This window comes from Dermacentor silvarum, chromosome 4, assembly GCF_013339745.2.
Source record: "Dermacentor silvarum isolate Dsil-2018 chromosome 4, BIME_Dsil_1.4, whole genome shotgun sequence".
Taxonomy (NCBI): domain Eukaryota; kingdom Metazoa; phylum Arthropoda; class Arachnida; order Ixodida; family Ixodidae; genus Dermacentor; species Dermacentor silvarum.
The window spans coordinates 26088503-26109583 of NC_051157.2; the positions used below are offsets into that span (position 1 = coordinate 26088503).

Sequence of the window (21081 nt, forward strand, 5' to 3'; positions counted from 1 at the left end):
CAATGCTGAAACTCAACGCTTGGAGGTGTAAACATCACCTTAGCTTGGCAAAGGGAACTATAGTGGCCAAATGTTGACACGAGGAATGTTGACACCAGGGTGGCAATTTTTTGGTAAAGAGCGGAATTTGAAATTCTTGTTTTTGTTATTTTTCTTGCTCACTGGCAGGGAATTCTGAAATTGGTCATCAGAGATGGCCGATGCTGATGCGATCAAGGAACTGTATAGAATAGAGTCAGAAGCGAGCGGAAGAGAAGTTCATGTGCTTGGCAAGATGAAGAGTAAGAAGGTATGGCCGGAGGGAGATGAAGAAGGAATTACATTAAACAAATAAAATGGAGAAGCGCGCAAAAAAAAAAACGCTCATCTCAGCAACAGTAGCAGGCAGTCGTAGAATGCTCTGTCCGGATACTCACCGACTCGGCCGTTAGATAGAAGAGAACGACGATGTCCAGCAGAGTGGTTAACGAGATGGAGACCAACCAGGGAAGCAGCAAGGTCCGGTTGTCCTACACGCGGGAGAAAGCCATCACGTGGGTTAGAAAGGCAAAGGGATTGCACTCCGTGACACGTACAAGAGAAGACGAGCGCGTCGCATTCCTTGACACGACTGGCTTCTGTGTGCACAAGGCGAGTCGCTACCGAACACGGACAAGGCCGTTCGCGCCGAAACTCATACACGGAGACTGTTTGCACATCACTCTCCGTCGCTCTCTGATATGTGTACCCTGCGTGATGTAAAACGTACCCGCTTCACTCTCTCATAATACAGAACGCCAATCCCGTCTAGCCTAGTCATTTTCCCGACAGTAGCTACAGGCTCGAGAGCGGGTTACGCTAGTCTAAGCTTGTTTGTATACACGCTTATAACTATAGCTAAGCTATAGCCGTGCACTGCTGTACACAAACAATGCGACAGCTAAGCACAGTCATAACTGTGCTATTCTTCGAAAAAAAGTATTGTTTTGACATCAGCCCCGTGCCTATACTTAGTTGGTTTCGAAGTGATTCGTGATGTTTAGAGATAGAGCGGGGAAAAGAAGGGCAATAAGATTAACTTGAGGGGGTTGGGACTTCCTAACTGAGGCATAGCTGAGGTTTATCGACCGAAAGCCACACACAGGTTGCGAGGGATGCCGTATATTGGAGGGTTGCAGATCAGCTTTCACTTCATTCAGTTCGTTAATGCGCACCCTAAACGAGAGTTTGTGCCTTCTGGTTTCATTTGGAATGCAAGATTAGCTGCATTCCGATGGGGATCGATTTGCGCCTCTCGGGAATAGATTCCGCAACCTCGTGTTCAGCAGAAAAAAAAGAAACTATCGCGTCTGAGTGTTTATTGCCACTGAAAGTTTTCCTTGGCTGCGAAAGGCGTGTCCTTCACAAAAGCTAACAAATGAGCTTAGTAGCCCCACTTGTCAGACATGTTTACTAAAATTAGAAGGAATAAAGTTTAAACACCGAAAGTGCGCACAATTTGGTCGACTAGCGCTCAGTTTAACCTAATTATACTGGTTGCTTGAGTACTTTTGACAGCAGCGATCCGCGGTTTAAGGTGTTATTCCCAGTGTTGTTCTAAACGTTGAGTTTCATACAATAATTACTAACTAGTTCTCGCGCAAGTATCTACATTATATGCAAGCGGGGCGTTATTCAGCCAGCAGGGGAATGATGGTTAGTAAATCAAGTACACTCTAGTTAGTACACGGATTTGCCTAATATTCGTCCTTCTGGCTCCAAACGACTTCGTGGCATTCTAAACTGAAATTTTCAACAAATTACTGTGTTATAAGTAATTATTATAAAATTGTTTGACGGCAGGATTCTAGGACACAGGACGTCTAGCACAGAAGCCTGCTACTGAAACCATTACGCCACCGACGCGTGCATCAATAAGCGGCATAACACCCATGAAGCGGGCAATCCAGCGCGTTGAGACGCCTGGCGCGTTCCGATTTGGCCACCTCTACAGGTTGAACCGCTGCAATTAGTCGCGATCATGCGTGTTCGCAGAGTATTCTGCATTTAGAAAAGCATAGATTGCTTTAATATTTAGTGCAGTGAAGGCAGACAAAGCGCAATGAACAAAGCCACAAGAACATTTCAAGCCACAAGCACGAATATCAGACAAATCCACGTACCACCCATCATTCCCATGGTGACCTCAACGATCGCAGCGCCAAAGTTCCCTCTAGTAATTACTGTAGGAAACTCTATGGTTTTAAAGCAGATACATGCGGAGAACAATATATAGATACAGGTATATATAAAGAAAGCAATGTACTGCGTATATAAAACTAACGCGGCGAAGTAAACGTGTCTTGATTATTCTCTTGTTACCTTATACGCAAGGGGGCAGCAGTCTTTCTGGACTGGACATATGTTGTTGCTGTGGGTTGTTGTGGACGAATGAATGACAAGGAGAAACATTTATTACAAATGTAGAGGCTCACCCTATATGGAAATGAGAGCTTTTAACGCTGATTGAACGAGGACGGAGAGTGCAAAGAACACAAGTGTTCACAGTTCACTCTACAGAGGCTGTAATGCGTGATAGCATAATAAGATCTAATCACGTCGGGATTGGTTATCGACATCTGCACGACTTCAATTTTCTACATTGTCATCTTCTGCAACTTTTATCACCAGATAATGTACTGATGCCTACTTAATTGACGATGTCTATAGGTGTACAAACGTCAGTTAAGGTCGACCGGAAGCAATACAGCGCAACGGTTTCTAATCCTTGCGCGTACTGTTTACAAATTATTGTCCCACTTGTTATAGTACTGTCCTTTATTTCTGAGACTTTATTCCGGCGCTTTATGCTTTCTTGGTCTGCTGTATTGCAAAAGATTCCAGATACATTGTCTTCTAGCTCATTCGTATGCTTATAAGGTACCAGAAAGTCATTAGCTTACTTGCCGAGAAATCTGTTTCCGATTCTTGCTATCTGTTCACTGTTCTCAATTAATTGAAAGCTGTACAAATGAATTAATTGCGAATGCGATACAAACAGCGTAGTTTTTGTATATTTATACCTACTTGATCTACTTCGCCAAAACAGCGCGAAGCAATGTACTTTCTAGTGTTATTTTTTCCATTTTCTTTTCTGTTCTGACACAGCGTTTCTCTTCTTTTTCATTCGTAGTCGTTTTTTTCCAATTTGTTAAATACGTGGTTACTTAATCTCTACTTGCCGATGTTTGGTATTGCACTTGCCATTGTATTTTGAATTGCACCTCAATGCTCCTCGTACTCAATGCCTCTCTTGAGGCCTGTAACTTATCTTTAAATAACATTTCTTAAACGTCATTTTGGTTTCAACTCTCTAGGTCCCGCACAGTCATGACATCGATACAGTCAACAATAACATACTACACCGCACGTCGCACTAACAAACGAATGCCTGTCACACAACATATCATATTTTTTTTTTATCCCATTAACATCTCAATGTTGGCACTTAGTGTGCGACAGCACCTTACAGCTTTATGTACTACATGATTTTCTTGAGGCTATTTCTTTATATCCCTATGGTACTCAACCTTAGCCTTTTGTAGCAGTTAATGTTTGTTTTGCTTTTCTGTGCCGACTGTGCATGCCATACGTAAATATTCATGTATTGATTGCTTCGAAATTTGTCATTTGCTTGAATGTCTCTGGCACCATGTTAGGTTATCCAAACTAAACGTACTGTGCAATATTGCGCTTCTTGTTGCTCAGCAACATTTCTAAAGGAGGAAAAAAAAAACTGAGTGATGATTAACAAAACACAAATTCGACTAAACAAAGTTTCTTTCCACACTTGTTCCCATTAACTGCCAGGAAGGGGCTCACTTCTTCACCAGTCGAAGCGCGGGCAGGCGCCGTTTGTCAACAACTCAGGGGATCTAGAGAACCCTAAAACTTCTGACATAGTGACACTCTGGAATTGCTTCCTATCATATGTAAGGCACTCAGTAGTTCGATCGCGAGCCTGCTTCATTAGGGCGGGAGTAATGCGAACTCTTGCGAAGTCGTCGGGTCCTCGACAAATGACGCGAGTTAACGATGCCCTGGAAATCAAGCGAGGAATCTGAGATACACGGGCAGTTTTCGCAATAAGCAGCCAGGCGGGCGCGGGTGGTGTATACATCCTACCACCCACGCTTGCCATGCATCCACTGCCATATGCGCTTTCTTTTCTTTGTTCTTTTTTTTTCCTGTCTGACTGAGCGTTTTGAAATGTATTCAAATGAAGGTTTGGTTTCTTAGTTTTCATGGCTTTCACTCGTGCGTGACGCGCGCGTATTTGGTATTGGTTACGCCGCTATTGGTGTAACTGCGTCCGGAACGATGTCCGTACCATAATATGAAAAAAAAACGGTTAACGGAGAGTTATCTGAAATTAGTGATGACGCTTCTATTAAACTGAAACAAGCTCTGCAGCAGCCTCCAGTCAATGACTGCGCTAAGTAGTAGTCAGGCGTGAACAACGATTGCGCACAGCAAGTGTTCCAGCTTCGCTCAGGACAACGCCCTTCTTGTCTCTGACGCTGCCGATAACTAAGAGCACGGTGCGCACAGGTACTCGTCAGACACAAAAAAAAAAAAAAAATCAGCGCCCCTTCCACTCCATGAAGATGGTCGAACAGCGAAGCTGTGAACGGCGCTACTTGTGGGGGATGGGACGCGTCGGCGTCCACGGGCAATGGCGTTCCTAACGCGTTGCGGGGGATGGGACGCATCGGCGTCCACGGGCGGCGGCGTTCACAGGGAGTTCCTCACGCTTTTCTACGATGTTCCCAGACAAGAGCCCTTGACCAAAGCTCTGTAGTACACTGTAGCTCTGTATATACAACCAACGATAACGCGAACTCCCCTCTCACCCCACTTCTACTTTGACCTACTTTTTTCGTACACCGCCATTGGTTGGCGCGCCTCCCGCTCTCCCCCTCCAACGCGAGTATTGGACGGCACGACTTACGTCAGCCCCCCTCTCCATTGTCCTTTTTATTTGCACCCTCTCACAACATTCTCGCAGGGTTGAGATCTTGTCCTCTCCTCTCCCGCTACGTCACATGGGTTTTAGCGAACCAACGATGGCACAGGCTCCGCAGAAACAGCTTCGCTGTAAAATTTGAGGCTCCAAAATCAAAATTCTGCTTCCTCCCCCTAATGCCACCGATTTCATGGAACTCAATTCTGTGATTCTCTATGAGAGCATTCTTGCCTCTCACATCAATTTGGATTGGTAGTCGGAGTTGGTTCCGAGCTCAATTTTTCTCTTCAAAGCTGAAATGCTACTCGTGTATAATTGTCGCAAAAAAATTGAGCGGTTCCATTCTGAACCATTTCAAGTGTACGTTACGATGGTTCACACGCTTCAATATTTATTCTCGCGGGCTCTAGATCCTCGGCCTTTCTCCCTTCCGCCTGTGCGGATTTTGTTTCGTTTTTGTAATACTTAGTCGTCTTTTTTTTACTTTTGAAGCTTATTTTGCAAACCAAAACAAGTGGTTTCGCCGTTCATCTTGTCTGTATGAGCCATGGAGGAAGGAAAGCGTAGGAGAGGCCCCGGCCAGCACGGACGTGTTGGAGAAAGTGTGGTGGAAGTCACATGCTGTTTTTCGCAAAGGAGCACTGGGACTGGTACCCCGAACGTCAACGTTGCCATAGCAACTGCGCTCCTGAAGCTATCGCTGCTGCTTTCGGCTTCTGAAAATAAAGATAAGAATTTTCCTTCGGTGTCTTTCTCGCAGCCCATTTTTTTTTTCGCGCGAAAAGCTGACTTTGGAGCGTGGTGTGTAAGCTTGAAAGTTGTGTTTTGGGTCTGTGAGTATGTTTCAGCCAGCAACAGATAACTCAAGCAATCACGGCGAGGGTCTTCGTCGTCTTCTTCGACGCGCCACGGAAAAACACAAGAGCGCGTCTCCTTCACTAAAACTGCTACTGCAGTTTCGTAGGCTTTGTTTTGACGCGCGTCGGCAGCGCACACTTCCGGCGGCTCCTAACAATGCAAGTTCAAAGCTCGCGCTTATCGGCTCCGGCTGATTGGAGGCGCAAAGGTAGATGGCACACCAAGATGGCTGCACTTCCGGCTTCAAAAATGTGACGCCAGGGACTCTCCTATTTTGTTTGTTTCCTCCATGGTATGAGCAGATACGGGCTACAGACCCGGCCATACTTCATTAAGGGCGCTCAGGCGGAGCAAGCGCTGGTAGTTATTTAAAGGCTATATATAGCAACGCTCCTGCTCCTCCTCTTGAAGCAGTTACTCACAGGGCGCAATGCTAGCCATAGAGAGATATAGAAAGGAAGGAAAAGAAAAGCACGGAAGTCATCCAGGCAAGCATCCGCTTTGCTACCCTACACTGGGGGAAGGGACAGGGGGAATAGAAAGAGGGAGAGAGCGAACAGTATTTGTGCATGCTGCACTGCGTACAGCAAAGCGCCTCGAAACCAAATTCCAAGTAAGTGGCCCGCCGGTATATATTGGGCTGCCGTCATTATGCTGTCTGACATTAATCTTGGTGCTTCCCCTTAGCTGGTGATGCGGGTTGAAGCCACCTGGGATGACCAAAGACCAGTGGTCGTTAGCAGTACGTTGGAGTACGTGGCAGTACATCGTTAGAGCAAACCGCAGCGTTTTGACTTCAGTGCGACTGTAATGCTGCGAGTGAGCCATGATGCTTACTCAAGACTTGCAAGCATTGAATAAAGAGCATCCAGCACTTGCACTGCGCTTCGAGCTGGCGGAGTATGTAGCTTATTCAAGGGCATTCGAAAAGTATTCATGAAAGACTCAAGCATCACAACCACTTGCCGGTCTTCGGGCAATTTGTCAGGAACCTGCACTGTGCCCTCTACAGCGGTGCGTTGTATCACTGAACGTGGCTCCGGCTCCGGCCGTGGCTTTGGCTTCAGCTCTGGCTTTAGTAGTGCGGACCAAGGTGTATTGTTCTGCGCCATGACCTTGTCTTCTGGTTTAGATGGGATTCCGCCAGGCCTAGGGGGCAGAAGAGGAGGTGTTTTCGGATGTGGCGCACTCTTGACAGAGGCATCGGCATTCTTTAAGTCGGACGGCATCGGGAGTGTCGCTTTGAAACGGTGGCATTAGCTTCCTACGAGACGAACGGCCTCTCGCAATCTGCTTCAAGACCGCCTTTTCCTTCTTCATTTTGAGGCAATCCTTCGACGAAGTGTCGTGAGACCCAAGGCAAACAGTTCTCAAATGCACCCATCCTAGGCATAATAGATTTCTTGAGTAAACATGGAGTAGTAATCGACGTGATATCGAAGTTAGTTCCATCTTCAACGAACTATTGCACGCCACTGAAGAGAGCTTCGGGGAATTGTGCGCCAGTGGCTTTTCTTGAAGGGCGAGTTTAACTAGTTTACGTATAGTGTCCGCTGTTGATAGCACAGCCACTCATATATGCAGCAGAAATAGTCGCAGGAGATTTAAGTACGTCTTCTTTCGACCGAGAAATTTGCGACGTGCACGCGGGGGAGTCCCAAACATTCATATCGGGCAAGCTGAAGCACCTGTTGCCAAACTAGCACAGTACATAATCTTCGCAATGTCGCCAGAGTAGGGATCCTGGAATAAATGACGAAAATTAACAAGAATTGGCATAATGAGGCTGCTTCCTTCTCGAATGCTGCGCTTCCGTTCCGTGCCCAGCTGTCCCTTGGTTTGTCTAAAAAGTTACTGGACTCCATGACAAATTGCGACCATTTCGTACGCTCCATCACGTGTGCCCGCGTCATTCGATCCACGACGCTGTTTCTTTTTCAAGCGAAGCTTTCTTTCGGAACCTTCTCGAACTTTGCTGAGCGTGACTGCTCTTGCTGTCTCACCAAACAGCTCGCCACACAAAATAAAAGAATAGTATTCAATGTTGGGATCAAAGCTTGGCCTCCCAGCCCTAAAGTCCGATGTCCTAACCATGAAGTCACCATCGTACGCACACTTCCCTCATGCCAACGCTAACTAGCTTATTGAGATGACTGGCTCGTATAGAATGTCTCGTATAGAATGTGCGACAGCACGTGCACGCGCGCACCAGTTTTCACTAGGCCAAACATTCATGAATGAAACAGGTTAAGCAGTTAAACCTATCATTGCCCTCCGTATCGCACTTCTTTCTGAATACGCCCCCCTCGTAATTCTTCGCTCTACAAGGATTACACAGCACCTTCGTTCTCGTGACGTCACGGCGTCGACGTCTCACAGCGTGCATTCGCATGAATGCTGTTTGCATTTCGGCATAACTTGTGAACCGCTTTGCGCGTAAAAACACAAACACCGCGAGACATTAAGGTTGTGATCTGGGCTGTGCATAAACATAAACGTTGCAGCCTACGTAAATTAGCTTCCCTTACCCCTCACCCCTTCGATTAATAAACTTGTTACTCACTCACTTGCATGGGATTAGGCAACGTTCCACAGAATGACAACAAAGGATTCCAACCCGTGCGTTGAATTTGCATAATATTAATTTTCTGCTTCTTTCTCTCTTCTTTCTCGTTCACATTACAGTCTTTGTGTGTGTGTCTCTCAGCTGTCCAGTTTAGCCAACCGGATTCTTTCTGGTTAGCGTGCCTGCCTTTTCGTATGTCTGTATTTCTTCTTACTTTCTTTAGTAATTTCTTTATGAGAGTGAACAAAAGATCAAACAAGATCAAACTGCTCATGTAGTAACGTAGGTCATATTGAACTAGAGATGAAGTTTGGTCATTCCACGAGATATTTGCCATAGTTTCAGCCTACGAAACGCTCCCCACGATAGTTTTAGCCTAGCCCTGTGACTATACAAGTCAATCACTAGAACCAGAATTATACTTTATCCAAGTGTTACACTTGCCAATATTCCTGGCGCTGTCTTCGGCTCTCAAAAGGTGCTCGAATCGGCCGAACGTGCAGTGCTTCACATTTAATAACAATACGTTCTGTGCCTTATCTATCTGGCACGCAGAATCCCAAGTAATTTTCTTGCCTTCAGCCATTCGCCCTTAGCGCTTTGCCCTCAAACACAAGAGTCCGAGGCAAATTTACGATTCCTATAACGCTAGCTGCCTCGCGCTAAATTGCTCCGGCCTCACAAAGAACCAAACGCCGTCTCCCTCGGGGAGAAATCCCGACAACTGACTTTCAACGTCATCGCCCCTTCCAATTAAAGGAAAGGGTCACCGTGGCGCGGTGAACGCCGAACTCGGCGCGCGGTGCATCCCCGCTGGTCCGTCTTCTATTTAATCTTGGTTTTCTCGCAGCTAGGCCAAACCAGCGGTTCGCCTTCGCACGCACGCTACGCGCGTGCCTTTTGTGTCCCGAGACTGGAAGCCAGAGTCGTCGACATCCATTTCTCCTGCCGCAGTCCTATTGAGCGCGGCGTGCTCTTTCCTCCCCAGGGTTCTATTCTTGACCCCTTGCGCCGCCTCGTGGTTTTGTTTACTTGGGCACCACGTTGCTTGTGTTCCTCCGCATTCTTATTATTCCCTTTACTCCTTCTTCTTCTCTCGCGACTTCTTTTGTTCGGTCGACGACGATAAGGAATGGAAAGTTTGTCTTCTGTGGTCTTACTGGAAGCAGTGGGAAATGGTGGCGGGCATCATTTCCAGCCGGATACAGCCCTTATCGTTGAATATACGCGCGCCGTGCTATACGCCGGCACATCTCTTCTGCCACATTCCTCGAGCGAATTTTTTATTTTTATTTATTTATTTTTTGCTGCGCTCGGAACGGCGTTCCTCTACTATTTATGGAGAGGGTTCAGCCTAGGAAGTGCACCACGAGTGTTTGCTCCAAAGTTGGCGGCCTGTCCGCATATTTTGCCAGGCACTCGCGAAAAGAATTCGGCGCCGACCGGCCATGGTTTGTGCTGCCCAGTGTGCGAATATTGATGCTACTGCTGCTATACTACCACTGCCTGCACTGTTGCGCTGTCGAACTTAGGTGGCGGCCACAGGCGCGGACGTAGTGTGCTACGATAGATATCACTAAGCGTCAATTGGTCCAGGGTTAATTTCACATGCATTATGTATTTCTTGGACTGGCGATTATAGTTTACTTTCCGTTTGTTTTGTCGCCACACCCGTAGTGCCGGCAGAAAGTGCCACTTTGAAGGTGTATTTAAATGTAAAAATAGTTTTAAAAAGTGTAGAGCAGAAAATTTAAGAGGGATAGTCAAGTGCTTCGAAATGACGTTAGCCTGCCCGACGACGACTTTCGCGGAGGGTTTGCCTAAATGTATGAGATGACTTATTTATTCATTTTGTAATACGTTTATTTATTTTACTGCTGCAAGGATGATGTGATGGCGGTGGTTCTTTGATGCGGTGCATAGGACGGACACATATCCGCATTATGGACTGCTCCAGTCAGGAGCGGCAGTTTTTCTCTCTACCGTGTTAGTAGAAAGATAGAAAGAGGAAGGCATGGAGGTTGACTAGAAATAAGACCTAGTTTGATATTCTAGAATGGGACAGTGGGAAGGCACTTAAAGAGTAAAAAAAAAAAAAAAAAGAAGCACAAGAGACTAGGAGAGAAACGTCAATCGGCGCACAAGCATCTTCATGCGACTCAGCCGACTCCTTGCATTGGTATAAAGTTAAGAAAATATTCAACTTGTCTCTTGTTACTGTCACCAGATTTGTCTGCAGTGGATCTCAAGCCATAGAAACGAATACTCATGATTTGTAGAAATTTGCAACTTTATGTCAAGGTTTTGTATGTTTGTAGAGTGCATGCAGTGTGTTTCTTTAGTTTTAGAAGCAACCGTGAAAGCTTGTAAGTACGCGTATGATTGTTTTATTCCATCATCTACTGTGTCTGTCTGTCTGTCTCGCTCTCTCTTTGTGTGTGTGTGCGTGTGTGTGTGCGCGTGCGTGTGCGTGCGTGCGGTGCCAAAGTTCCCAGACAGGTACACTTAATAAAAAACAACTTTTTTTATTATCGCGTATTGGTTAAACACAGGTAATGCTATAGCAAGCTTGGCATCGACCTAACACCTAAACATGGCATCTATACGCAAGGTAACATAGATTACTGTAGTATAACATTACCTGACGTGAACACATTTAGTGTTAACACACTCCTCTACATGAAAGAAGCTTCGCGTTCATTGATTAGCACAGCGCGTGGAACCTGCATAGCTTCACACGCAAAGAGCAATTCTTTGTTTGAACAGAAAGTTGCAACAATGTACAGTTTCGAAATGCGCACCCTGGCTTATCGTGTCACTATGTGGCAACAGTCAAGTGGGCTTTCTCATCGCACCCGACCGTATCGCATCGGCGATGCGAAAAATTTAAATTACCATTCAGCAGTCACGTACGAGAGAAGTGCGGGAGCTGTCGGTGGCTGTCCGTTATGGTGTGACAACACAAAGTGGTGTAACAATTTCACGAAATGGTAATGCCATTGCATCGGTTTCATATAGCTTATGACAAACGCTGCGCCCATTTGTGTGGATATCACTGCACATATTCATCTCAGCTTGAACATTGCGAATATGTACTTGTGTGAAAGGTTTTTTTTTTTATTTCGCTTTCTATGACTCACATTTTCTTTTGTGTGTTCCGCAGTGTACTCTTTTGAGCGACTCTTGTGCTTGAACCTCGTGCACTCTGAGCGTGTGTACGACATACAAACTCGGCTTTTTAATATACTTTTATTTAGTACTGTTATTCTCATGTATGTATTCTGATTGGCAACGAATTTCGGGCTCCCTTTGCTGTCTCTGATATCTCTTCACAACGATTCAATAAAAATCTAAGGAACTAGTGGATTTATGTGGTGACAACAATCTCTAATATTCAATAGCCCTTAAGCTTCTTAATTGGGAGTTTCTGCATGACACACACACACACACATACACACACACAGAGAGAGAGAGAGAGACAGACAGACACAGTAGATGATGGGATAAAACAATCATACGTGTACTTACAAGCTTTCACGGTGGCTTCTAAAACTAAAGAACTAAGAAGGTGGACATGGTTCCTGCGGGTCCTTTGTGATGTTGTTTTTTCCCCTCTCCACAGTACCGCGAAAATGGACAGAATGAAAGAAAAATTATTTCTTTTTTTATTAGTCATTTCCCCATTATAGCGACGACTTTCTGAGCACTTTCGGCGTGCCGACCTTGTCTTTCCACCTGTTCCTTGGTTGACCTGGTTTCATCTAGCTAACTAAGAACATTAATCATTACGCTTTTGTGGACACAGCTCTTATCTCGCATTCGTTAAGGAGTTAATGCATAAAGGTACGCCGTAACCCATATTTAACATCGCCGCTTTCCTGTGCTTTCACTTCCAAGAAACAAACTGCAAGACCGATGGCAGGTCGTCATATTAAGCAAAGATGGACTTTTCTCGAAATTAATTTTTTACGCCTCGGCAAACGTTTCTGGGAAGGACCCTCCCTCGCTTTCGTCACTGCAAGCACCAGAAATCACGATGTACCACGCTCGTTCGCGCCGTTCATAATTGTTCAAGAAAATCCCTAATGTATTTTTTAATTGTTTTCAATAACGTGGCAGTCAATATTGTTTTTTTTATTTGCCTCTTCAGAGCGCTCAAGTAAACTCTGCTTCTTAATCCGCCACCATTAAAAAAAAAAAACAAATAAAGAAATTGCAGCTTCAGAACTCAAAATTTATGTGAAAGTAACTTTACCATCATTCAGAAGGCAGCCTGCTGAGGCGAGCAGATTGCATGCTCGATAATGTAACGAAGTATCAACAGAATGACATATATTTCTCTGTCTGAGTCAAGTACAGGTTGGGAGCAGTGCGTAAAAGCAACCTCGGACGTTCTTTCTCGTTTTTTATTCATTTTTTTTTTCAGTGCAGGACCTTTAAGATCCTGACAACCAGGAAAACCACCGCTATCATGTTTTCGCGTGACCCTACGCAGGGAAGGTGGACAACTCCCGGGGACAAACGCAATGACATACGTAGAAGCTGTAATTTAACGCCGACCTCGCCTAGATTGTACTAGCTAGTGCACTAGTTATGCGGCATTGCCCGTAAGACCATAGTCTACTACAGACGAATGGTTATTAAAAGAAAAATGGATAATGCGCTTAGCACCGGGCCTTACACTGCACGCGCGTTCGTCGTATGAAGTAGTAGCGCGGACGCCAGTTCATATTAATGATCATCGGAAATGTATGCCCCGCATCACGAAAGAACCGCGCCTGAAGCCCAGTGCACCCGGCTGCGTCAGCTAATGTAGGCCAACGCGTGCCTTGTATACTTAATGAAGGACTTTGCGAACGTACAGGGTAGTTATGTACTCCTCGCCTTGCGCACTAGCAGCAAGATTGCTAAGTTATGTGGGCGTATGTTGCTTTAGCGCACGCCGTTTTTCAACACTTGCGTGCATGGTCGCGGATCAAGCTTTAATCATTTTCAACGAATTTATTTCTCCATGCAGCGTTTTCTACAGCGTCCTGCTTTGCAATCAGTGGTGGCAAAGATGGAAGATATATGTTACGAAAAAGGTCAGAACTTGAGCTTGCTGGTACAGCTTCGCGGAGGAAAACACAGCGCTGAAAACGGGACAACAAATCGCGACGAGTCATGCACTCCCTTTGTTGTCCCGTTTTGTACTGCCTTTGGTGTCCGCCACGAAGGTGAACTACGCGTATAACGCGGGTGCCCTACCTTTGATTTCAGGACCCCGAATTGCACCGCATGTATACACTGTGGGCCAATGGCGGTGGTTATTGCATCAGAGTCGCCTGGGGAACAAGTTTGCTAAGCTGGAGACTTGCAATATTGTTTTCCAACGCAGCCAACCACGTAAGCTAATCCAGCAAAGCTGTGCCATATGTGTATTGTTACACCCGGTAACAGAGATGGATCGGCGAGTTAGCGGTTCCGACGTTTAAAAGGTGGCTGCACGCTGAGCTTCACATAGTTTTCATTGTATATACAGCAACCACTCCGTTGGTATTACGCATACACGCTGGATACTTCTACAGTGCTAGCTGTTACAAAATATTCATGCTAATTTGTCCTCCGCTCTAGATGTATTCTCGTGCAACCGATGTCACGGCCTCGTGCATCAGCCTAGGCAATTCTTTCGTATAATACACACCTTGGGAGCTATAACTGGGAAGATGTTTGTTCGAATCTTATCAAATGAGGTTTGCTATGTTTTACATACAGGTTTGCTTTCCACTAGAGCTGCCGGGATGCGTTTTTGTCGCTTTAATGGTGTCTACATCCATTGCTCGGACGTGATACGTGCCGCATCTCATATATGTGCTTGGGTTCGCACTACTTACGTAAAGGGCTTTTTCTACGACTGAAATCTGGTGCTTCGCTTCTCGGCTGAGGGTTCTGGATTCTGACCACGTTCCAAGCTTGTCGATGATCATGAACTCCAATATACGCTATCCCTAGACTTAACCTATAGCATTGCGGCTAGCTTAAGCACCCCACTGTTCCAAACCGACTGAAAACTGTATAGAGGAAGAGGACAAAACTTTGTTGAGGTGCAGAATGAACACGGAAAATAAAGAGGAATATCCACAAATGACGGGCCTTTTAGAGTTTTTTTTTTCTTTTTAATCCTCCATTTGGTTCCTATGGTGCACCATTTGGAGACACGAACGAACTCGTCAAGTCTGTCTTATACAGTAGGCCTCCAAATATAGGTAATATAGTTAAATTTTATTGCCCACACTAAGATAATTTTTTGTCAATTCAGTGCAATCGAGGGCAATACTGTCGTTTCCGCTAGCAGGGATTTCTTTTGCGATCCAGATTGTCAGTGCGCCTAGTGAGCGTCACCTTCGCAAAGGAGAATTCGGGGCAATGTTCGAAAAAGGGATGTGGCATACGAGATTTGATTATGTTGGTTATAGCTTGTCTGAGAAGATGTGTGTTTTAATGCATGGGTTGATTTAATTTCCTATTGAATGCTCTTTTGAATGCTGTAGCTATTTGGCCCTATGTTTCATTTCTACTCGTTTTTTTTTTCTTATACACGCATGCATTCAGTCGTGTGGTTCCGAAGTCCACGCCTGTATTCTACATATTTTCCCTTCTGTGTGAGCCTGAAAAATGCTTGCAGTATGCCTAAATAAAAATTAAGCAAATAATTAAGAACGCCAAGAAGAAGCGAGAAATACGTCAGGAGCACTGGACATCAACTGAGTTTTATAACAATGTTTCAAATATGCTCGCAGTGATGAATATTGAACACGATCAAGGGTGAAAATGCCAATACTGGCTAATACATGTAGTAGAAGAGATATCGGTGTACCCTAAAAACAAATATCGGATTTCCGTCCCCTTTTCTGCCTTCCCTCAGTGCAGGACAACCTACCGGGATCAGCTTCGTTAACCTCCCATGCCTTTTTCTTACGACTTCTCTCTTTCTCTCTCTCAACCAAAGACAATTACCTCAACGCGTGTGTTAAGCTTTCGTTTAAGTTCCTATTTTGGCCATTCCCCTTTACCTCAGTGTGAAGTACCCGGCCAGGGACAGGCTCCTCAGGCCATCCTTCACACTTTTCCGTCCATTAAACTTATTTTTCTTTCTCTACCTCTCTTTCTTTCAAGTGCTGCAACACCTTTTTGTGTAGAACTTACTGGCTTAGCACTGGCACGTTTGTAGTGGTTGTTGCTGATAGCAAGGACTTCAAAAGTTTATCTAATCGCCGGGTACTTCCTCTCGCGCGGTACACGCGTGGCGGTGTAGGCTGTTTAGTACATAGGCATGGGTGACAATGGTCTGCCCCCCCCCCGCCCCTGCTTGCGCCTCAACTGCTGCGCGGTGCTCTCACAACCTGTAATTAAGGCACCGCCCCGTTCGACCTTGGTAGCAATTCCGCGAGAAAACAACACTTTGCACACAACGCCTATCCTGCATGACACAAACCACGCCGCATGTTTCTTTCTGAAAAAAAAAAGAAAGACAGAAAAGTTGGTATGCAAAGAAAAGCTGGCCCGCATTTTTCCCGTGCATGGTAAACGGGCGCAAGAGTAATAGCGCCTGCAGAAAAAAGCATGCGCCCCGCTTCGGGCCATGCAGTATAGACGTTGTATAGAAGATGCCGCTTTTCTTCGGCAAATGCTACAACCGCCAAAACAGGTGGTGCCTTAATGATAGGTTGCGAGAGCACCCCGCAACATTCAAGACGCAAGTATAACAGATGGACGTTTTGCAGACTTTTGTCGACAGTGGCCGCGTAGTACAGCCTTCACCGCCACGCGTGTACGGTGCGAGGGGAAAGACAGCCCAATCAGAGACAGTTTGGAGTCGTTGCTAACAGCAACAACCACGACAAAGGTGCAAGCACTCCGTCAGTAGCGTTAACACAAGATGTGTTGCAGCATACTTGAACAAAAGCATAGCACGCGTGCAGTGCGATAATCTTTTTTTGTTAGAAATTTGTTTTTAGGGCACCGATATTTCTTCTGCTATAGATATACTACATATGTCACTATGGGCAATTTCACTCTTGCTGGAATTCAAGGTTCGTGCCTGTGCGCACATTTGGCGAATTGTAATAAAGCCTAATTGAGGAGGAGGTGGAAGGGTGTTGCTTGGTGCAGGCGGACCTAGCTTTGCAAACGTTGCCGGCAATATCAGTCAGTTATGGTTCAGCGCTTGTTCCGTATTTCTCGATTCCTTTATGTGTGCATGTTTTCGTCAGTTTTGCGATGCGAACATCAATGAAAACTCAATAAACCAACTATTGGCCACTTTTCCACCATGACAGTTACTGTTAGTCTCATTGCCAAGTAGTTTGCAGTTCGATTCCAGGCTTTGTAACATCAGTTTCGCAAAAAAAGTCACAGGCCTGCGCGGCACACGCAGCGCAGTCACAGCGTAAGCTGGTGGAGTGGTTCAAGGGTAGCTAAAATTTCGGCACCACGCACAACAGGGTCTCAGCGGCAAAGTATCTTCGCCTCGTTTTGACGAGAATGATCTGAACTATTCGCCCGGCATCAACGGCGAGCTGTGGCTTGTAATGCTCTCTGCACAGCAGTCTGCTGAGCCCGATGATACCTGGTTGTAGCCGCGCACGTAGCTCTACGATTCGCTTCTTCAGCAGCGGTTCGTACCTTGCGAGGAGACGCCATAACGTGTACCGAAGAGGTATCCAGAATACGTGGCGCACATTTCACATCCGCTGACCCGTGGCACGGTACGTTGTTGTTAATGATGATGATGGTTGTTTATTGGAATTTTCAAAACGGGCTTGTGACAGATAGTCACCTAGCTTGCTTGAGTTAACCAGGTCCAGTTACAAGCAGCATGCAACTGCTATATGCAACTTACATGTCGGGCACGCTGCGTTTGCAGGCGCCTTAACTAGATGGCGCCACAGTACTGGCGGACGCTCGGTATAGCGTTGATTGCGCGCCTCGTCTGAATCGCATCTCGTCGTCTGCACCTGCGCACGCTGCGTTTGCAGGCGCCTTAACTAGATGGCGACGCCATACTGGCGGCCGCTCGGGATCGCCTTGATTGCGCGCCTCGTCTGAATCGCATCTCTTCGTCTGCGCCTGCGCACGCTGCGTTTGCAGGCGCCTTAACTATATGGCGCCACCATACTGGCAGAGGCTCGGGATCGTGTTGATTGCGCGCCTCGTCTGAATTGCATCTCGTCGTCTGGACCTGCGCGCCTGCCTATAGGCGCATTTATAGGGCATTTTTCCTCTGCCTGATAGCAAGCGCTTGCGTGGCTCAGTGGTAAAGTATCGCCGGAAAAGCTAAGCCGGAAAAGCGTACTTTCGCTGGAAAAGCTAAGCATTTAGGCACGGCGATAGCAAAGTATTAGACAAGTGCACGAAGTAAGGTTTGTAGCTTTTTCGGCGGTATAAGTTGCATGCAGTAAACGTTCGCTTACATTAGCAAGCATGGTGACACGCGCGCACAGGAAAACATGAAAACGTTGTGACCGCGTACACTCGCTGTCACAACGCTGGCATGACGAAGAGCGCTGGCAGCGGAGAGTGAATGCTTCGTGCTGCCTCTCACTTTACCGCGTCTCCGAAATTTCAGATTAAGCCACCAGCCATCTCGACTCGCCTAAACTTTGCACTCGCCGCAGGTTACTTCCAAGAGAGGGAGTGTGTGCCACGTATGCAATCTACCGCGCGGACAGCGACACGGCCAATCTAGAGGAGTAGGAGCAGTGCCTTCGTCGCCCTGTGCTGCGATCACTTACGAGGTCGGCATGCCAAAATGGTTTGCTTTGATAATGGTCCGCGATGAAAGTGAGCTAGCGCAGTTGCAAAGGATTGTCCATTTTTCACTCTCTTAAGGGCAGTGCGGAAAATCTGCTGAGGACGCTGAGCGAACTCCATTTTGGTGAATGAGCTTTGCCCGAAATACGGGCGGAAAGTTGGCTCTCTCGCAGGGCTGTACTTGAAGTCCGTCACGTGTCAGCCGAAAATACAGAAAAAAAAACAAGAAGAAAAGGTGCTGTGGCCAATTTCCGGCGAAATGGACTCTTTTTAATTTGTTATCGTTTTTCAAAAGCCCTGTTTCTTTCACATAATTCTGTGTTTGCAAACTTCGTCGAACGAAACAAGGCAGATAAAAAATAGGCAGACAACAACAACAACAAGTAATTAAAAAATATAAAAATAAATAACTGCAAGTTCAAGCGTTTAAGCGAGTCTTTTTGACTATGCTCGTGGGGGGCTCTCGTCCTTTTCAATCTTGCATGCTCGTTGTTGCAGGCTTCTCTCAAATAGATGCGCGCCGTGGGTGGTACTGTATTCGATCAAGAGAACTTGACACTCCTCTTCTGCGAGTATGCCGCGTTCAGGGAGTTGAGTTCAAGCGCAGTTTCGCGTTGGCTCGCGCTCGGCAATATTGATCGCCTGCACACAGTCCGGAGACCAAAAATAAGGAAGAAGAAAAAATATCTGGAGGAACGAGATGCATGCAAGTGGCTCGAAGACTACACGGCATCTTAGTTCCACACGCCTGTTCGTGGCCCTCAATCTTTACATGCAAGAGAAATGTGAAGCATTTTAGAAGTTGTTAAATAACAAATGTTCACATTCACAAGCAGCGCGAGGAACAGGCATTATTTTCAGCCTGGCGCCACTTACGCCACATTCTCACGGTGCTTACTGCAAGTGGACTGTATTAATACTGACAACAATTTACCTGTCCTTTAGAGAAGCTAGAAACGCTAGGTTATCTGTCTTCGAAAAGCATATATATATATATATATATATATATATATATATATATTTTAATTTTAATTTTATGCCCTGTAGTGTACATGAACGGTTTTCATCGCTATGAAGTCATAAGTTTTGTGTTCCTTTGTCTTTCAGTAGCTGACCGAGTAACCACTACTCATTATTTGTTACAGAGTTTAGTTACGTAAGCATACTTTCTTCGCTAGGAAAAATCTAATTTATTGGGAACTATGTCACATCATCAAAAGACTGCGTAATGTTACGCAACTAAGAGCTACCGTACTATACTGATTGCATGTAACTTTCAGAAGGTTGCTCAGGCGTAAAAAACGGTTCCAAACCACAATAGAAACAAATTTATACAACAGTCAAAAGTATACATAACTTCAGAAAACACCCACGCATGTAGCGATATCGGTCTAGCTTCGAGAACAACCAAAGGTTTGAGCAAGACGGGACTTTCTTTTCTACTTTTGAAGCCCGCGGGAAAAAATGGCCTGCGTTAAAAATAGCGGAGCTGTCACTCTTTCCCTTCTGTGCTGTGGGTTTTCGTACAAACCTTTCCTGTCATTATTCGTTCCTAGTCTTCTCAGGGAGGCTTTTTTAGCCGTCAGTGGTGGCAGCCGTAGACGCAGAACCCCGTGCATTGCGTGATACAAGACGTATAGCGTGTCACATCGCGGCAGCAGTATAATGTTACACATAGCTACAATTTTGGCATCAGCTACATTTTGTGTCACGGCTGAATACCACTGGGAGCTCCTCTTTTTCTTGCGTCGTTTCTACACGAACCGACACAAAAATCATTTCTAAAAAAAGAAATTGTCAAATTCCGAAAACGAATTGTCAGGACGAAACCTAAATCCTCTTTCAATTCACGCGTGTCAGCGGCTGATATTACGCAGTGTGCGTCGTCCCGCAAGAGTTGTCGTGGCGGTGTCGTTCGCAGAGAAATTGAATTCCGCTAGACACCAAAACGACGGGAATCAAACTGCGACAGCACGAAAGTAACACAATCACACAAACAAACAAACAAGAAGGAAAGAAAAAGAAGTTACCAAAAACTCCTTCCTTTTCTTTCTTTTTTTTTTTCGTGACGTCCTAAGAGCAAAAAGAGAACGCGCGACGTACGAGTTGGACAGGGGGGTTCGGTCGGATCCGCACTCGAGCTCATTGAATTTGTGCAGCTTTCTGGGAGGCGGGCCCATAGCGCAGGCTTGTTGGGGGCGAATTTAAAGAGCGGGTCGCAATTTCAAAGCGAGAAATCGCGAAATGTTGTTGCATCAGAACAGCCAGACAGCCCCACATGCGTCGCCGTGAAAGTTTCTCATTGCGGAGTATGCTAAGGCTGAGTGGGTGTCTGCGCTGTTACAGCCCGATATGTGATATCACGGCATGATTAGCTGATGTCAGCTAATCAGTCGCAAACGTTTGCGCACGTACATAGAACACGCGATTGCGATATAAATTTTCTGGTGCCTTGTCCCCGGCCAGCTGCCGCAAGATGGTATAGCTTGTAAGTCGCCGCACGGTTCGCGCAACAGCGTATCCCAAAAAAGAACAAGGTCGATTCATGTTTATGTTTCTTTCGAAACCAAGCCGCAAGGCGAACAGAAGAAATAAAAGCATAATGCTGACAAACTCGCTTGCGCGTAGGAACCAGGGGGCCGGAAATGGTTCAAAACGTTACGGCAGACTCACCGCCCAGAGTCCCAGGAGGAGGACCACCGAGGAGACGGCGCACGCAGCGGAGAGCAGAACCATGAGCAGCGAGAACGTGAGAAGCACTGTAAATGAGAAAGGAACAGAAATGAGTGGATCAATGAAAAAGGGACAGAAGCAGTAAATACGGTGCAAAAGCCTGTGGGCGGTTGCCCGCTTAACACCGGAAACAGCTCCCAAGGGCTGA

General features: G+C 46.0%; 1 protein-coding gene across 4 annotated transcripts in view; it reads right to left on the reverse strand.

Moving 5' to 3' along the window:
* The window catches only part of LOC119449644 (uncharacterized), a 365645-nt gene that overhangs the window by 52890 nt on the left and 291674 nt on the right, over nucleotides 1–21081 (reverse strand). For all 4 annotated transcript variants that reach the window (XM_037712865.2, XM_037712866.2, XM_049665344.1 and 1 more), the window contains exons 3-4: nucleotides 20874–20959; nucleotides 417–509 (exon numbers count right to left, since the gene is read on the reverse strand). In XM_037712865.2, coding sequence (XP_037568793.1) covers nucleotides 417–509; nucleotides 20874–20959 — 179 coding nt within the window. The remainder of the gene's footprint in view (nucleotides 1–416; nucleotides 510–20873; nucleotides 20960–21081) is intronic.